The following is a 4,649-nucleotide window of genomic DNA, read 5'->3' on the forward strand; positions in this document are numbered from 1 at the left end:
AATGAAATGACAATGATGGAAAAAAATGACAAAAAGCATGCCATAGCCCTAAGCCTCAGAGATGAATACAGTTAGAAAAAAAAAAGGAAAGGAAAAGGTTTCAAGTTAGAACAGTAGTGTGAAAAAGGTTTTTCCATAAATTTGGTGGAGAACACGTTATAATCAAATATCTAATGAACCAAAGACCGCAGAGAAAATCTCTCCGGGGGAATCAATTACAAAACATCCACGGAACACGATAGTATTACGAATTATGGGTGAGAATTAGGTGTTATGAGCAAAATGGGTGAACGGGAGTCAGGACATTTTAATGTTGTGCCATGTCCTCAACACAGACCAAGGCAGTTAATGTAGTTAGTAACCTTTTCCCTCTACCTGATCGAAAATCAGGCTCAATTTTTGTCCATTACAGAAACGTCTGTCCGATACACAGTCAAATCATTAAGGTATGATGTATTTGGGCCCAACTTCACCTAGACTGTATTACCTTAATAAACATGGTCATGAATACTTTCTGCTTCCAGTCACTAGTTTAAAGTCTCATTTCTAATGTCATAATATTCTTTTTGGAAAATTATGGTCCCATTTATAAAATAAATGACCATAAAGTCGCGTATGTTCTGAGGGGCGTGGCTACCGTTACAGTCTATGATCGGGATTCCCCTCCCACTCGAGTCAAAATAAAAACCAACAGAGAAGAAGGGGGGAAGTCCCGCCTCGTGTCTGGGCCAGCCAATGGCCAGCTGGGCCAAAACGGAGCCAGCCAATGGCCAGCTGGGCCCAAACGGATCTAGAAAGATGGCGACTTACAGTGCAGGAATAACAGGCTTCATTTTACGTCCATGTTAGACCCGGGGAACGCTTTGTCCATATTTTTTTACAGTCTATGGTTCAGACTTGGATGGTTTGAGCGGCGCAATTACATACAAAGTCAATGCAAAGACGAGAATTGCGAGAAAAAGGCTTGGCGAGACCTGGTGGTACAAACGGTACGAACCGAGGCGAATATATACAGTATGTATTCAGGTGTAAAGTGTACAAATGGCCCTAAAAAAAACCCTGAATGGGCCTTTTACCATCTGCAACATCTGAGAGTATACAAATTGTATACGGAAATATTGATGACCCCTGCCTCTACAGGGGTCATCCGTACCTGTGTGGACCTTGAGGTGGTGGGAGATGTAGTTCTATAATCAACCGTACCTGTGTGTATCCGCAGGTGGACCTTGAGGTGGTGGGAGGTGCGGAAGGACTTGCCGCAGTAGGGGCAGTCTTTGGAGGTCGAGGCCAGGCCTCGCTCTCTGTGCTGGGACAGGGTGGGCTGCAAGCCCCCCACCGGCTTCACCAGGTCCTCCCCGACATCTGGAGCAAGGCAACACACACACACGCACACACACACACACACACACACACACACACACACACACACACACACACACACACACACACACACACACACACACACACACACACACACACACACACACACACACACACACACACACACACACAGGGGGAGACAAACAGAAGGTGTGTTAAGTGTCACTTCAAACCAGCCATCCACACATCAGAACACAACACAACACTTCCTTCTTCTTTTTTCACCGCCCCACCTTTCCCTTGTCTGTCTGTCTGTCTGTCTCTCATTGTCCTCTCCTCCCTAGCTCGCTCAAATGTGCTAACACTAGACAAAGTCAAACGCATCAAACGGGTTCATGCGCCGCGCTATTTCTCCCACCCGTTCATCTCCCGACAGAACGCTGACAGTTCATAAGCTTTTCAGTTTCTTTAGAAACGCCATCGGCCCTAGCAACCCCCCCCCCCAGCCCCCCTCCACTTTTCTCTCCTTCTTTCCTCCTCTCCTCTCCTCCCCTTCACCCATCTCTTCTTTTCTGGCTTTTTTTTTTTACAATATATTTTTTTATCCTCACTTATCATCATCCTTGGCTCACATTATGACGGATTGTGTCGGAAACGAACAATGCGAGAGAGTGGAGGACAAAACAAGAAAAGAAAAGAAGAGAAAAGAAAAGAAAAAGCGATTGGGGCTGTGTCAGCATCCTGGAGTCTGCTGGCGTCTCCGCTGTGACCTGATTTTGACAGGTAGCTGTCGGAGATATGATAAGGCGATAACGCTTTTGACCCCGCCCCTCTGCCACGTCTGCATGCTGAGAGACAGAGAGACGTACAGGAACAACACTCTGCTATCAACACAATCACCTCCGCCGCGCGTTACCATTCTAAAGATGAACGGCAACAGCTTCTGGAACGTGTCAACGGCAACGCAGCAATACAGGAAGGTGAGCATGTGTCATCATCAGACTGCAGGCGCTGCTGCTGGCCCTGTTGTCAAAACGGCTCTGATGTTGACGGACTGGCAATGCTTTTTGATAACGTGCTGATGGCGGTGGCTATAGAGGAACATAGCGCAGTGTTTCACAGGTACGAAAGAAAGAAAGAAAGAAAGAAAGAAAGAAAGAAAGAAAGAAAGAAAGAAAGAAAGAGAGAAAGAAAGAGAGAAAGAAAGAAAGAAAGAAAGAAAGAAAGAAAAAAAGAAAGAAAGAAAGAGAGAAAGAAAGAAAGAAAGAAAGAAAGAACGAACGAACGAACGAACGAACGAAAGAAAAAGATTTTCAAGACTGCTTTATTAAAACCATTTTTTTTGCAGTAGCCTATAACAACCAAATTTCACCCATGTTACTTGTAATGTGTTGTGACAATAAAGTCTGAACTGAAAAACATGATTCTTTCGAACCCATATATTATTTTACATTTAAGGAAACTTTTGTTTTTTGTATTAGGTATATTGTCAATGGAGTCTGTGCATATAGTGCCCCACCTACACACCACTCCTGTACGACACCCACCAGGCTGCGTATATCTTTTCTACAGTACGTCCGAGCATAGACATGCAGGTAACGCCCCGCCTGCCTCTGGTTGGCCTATACTGACACTCACTGCCGGCCTTACCAGAGTGGAAAATACATGCTGGATAGTCTGCCAAGAGGTTACTCCGTGATGGGAAATAAATAAATAATACAAGTACGATTATATATAAGAGAATGACAGCTTGGCACGCGCGACAGTAACTTTTATTTTTGTAGAAGAGGCAAAAGAATATTGTTTATGCCGTTGGCCTGTTTATTTGTATTATACATGTGTAAACTTGAAACATTATTGTACTGTAAAAAGGTCTCTTTTCCCTTGATCTTTATCTTTTTAGTGAGTAGTTTACTATAATTAGATTAATACCTTGATCTTTATCTTTTTTAGTATAACAGTATTAGTTTACTATAAGAACATAGGTGTTTAATCAATTATTCAATCAAAGCAAACGGTACAAACAATATTAGTTTGCATCTTCCAAAAAATTTAAGTTACAGTTACTGTCGCGTGTTGCTCTCTTGTATTATTTCCCATGTCTATGCTTGGACGTAGAATAGATATACGGTTATACGCCACCAGGCTATAGGCCTTCTGAGCTACCATTAACCCCTTTGCCATCAACAAGGGTCAAGGGATCAACTGTCCCCATGCAGGGATCAACTGGGGATCAACTGACCCCATGCAGCACCTGCACCTCATTCCTCTTGGTCTTCCAGATGGCCGACTTACACAAAGGTGACCAGTGTTACAACAGGTCTTCTTTTGCTGCTTCTTTTGGACCAAAAACTTGAACTTTAAAGAGAAACATTTCCCCCATGTCTCCTCTAGTTATCCCACTCTGCCTAGCCTGGGACACTCGACAAACAAGTCAAACATTGTCAGCACAGAAATGATTGTATTCAACAGTATGAAGTAGGCCCTAATAAGTTAACATAGTGGACATAATACTGTATATGTCATTATATGTCCATTGTTGTGTCCTATAGGCTACTACTGTATATAGCACAAGCACACACACACACACACACACACACACACAACAAGTGGTCATAATTATGGTTAACCACGAACACCGTCTTATGGCCCTTGACTTCAATTCATTCTATTGTGGTCCCCTGCGTAATGTAGTTGAATACCCCTGCTGTATAATGTATAGGAATGAGCATGTACAGTATGAACATAATAATGAGTCAAATCTCTTAAATCTACAGTAGGCCTATAATGGTTACAATATCAATATCAATATGTAATCACTACATAGTATAAGCATAGTTGAAAATAATAAATACAGTATCTGCAGAAGGAAATACCTTATTTGTGAACAAACTCAAGCCATCAATCTCTCTCACACACACACACACACACACACACACACACACACACACACACACACACACACACACACACACACACACACACACACACACACACACACACACACACACACACACACACACACACACACACACACACACACCAATGAGACAGTGGACTGTATGGCCTACATGGTAACAATTATTGGAGCAACACAGTATGCACGTGACCACACAGAGCACAAATAAGGTTAAAAATGTTATTCAGAATGTTTTTCTTTCTTTCTTTCTCTCTCCCTAGTCTGGCACACGATTTGGAATGTGCGTGGGGGCGAGAGAGAGAGAGAGAGAGAGAGAGAGAGAGAGAGAGAGAGAGAGAGAGAGAGAGAGAGAGAGATATATTCAAAATCGAGCAACCCACTTAGCCAACCATGCCGCACAATAAGGAGC

The 4,649-nt window shown here is 43.0% G+C and overlaps 1 protein-coding gene across 1 annotated transcript in view; it reads right to left on the reverse strand.

The window, feature by feature from the left end:
• Positions 1-4,649, reverse strand: part of znf536 (zinc finger protein 536) — a gene marked incomplete at its 5' end in the record, with an annotated part of 62,330 nt that overhangs the window by 41,157 nt on the left and 16,524 nt on the right. The window contains one exon of the mRNA XM_083791270.1: positions 1,204-1,362. Coding sequence (XP_083647396.1) covers positions 1,204-1,362 — 159 coding nt within the window. The remainder of the gene's footprint in view (positions 1-1,203; positions 1,363-4,649) is intronic.

This window comes from Protomyctophum parallelum (assembly GCF_964188405.1).
Source record: "Protomyctophum parallelum genome assembly, chromosome: 2".
In the NCBI taxonomy this organism is placed as follows: domain Eukaryota; kingdom Metazoa; phylum Chordata; class Actinopteri; order Myctophiformes; family Myctophidae; genus Protomyctophum; species Protomyctophum parallelum.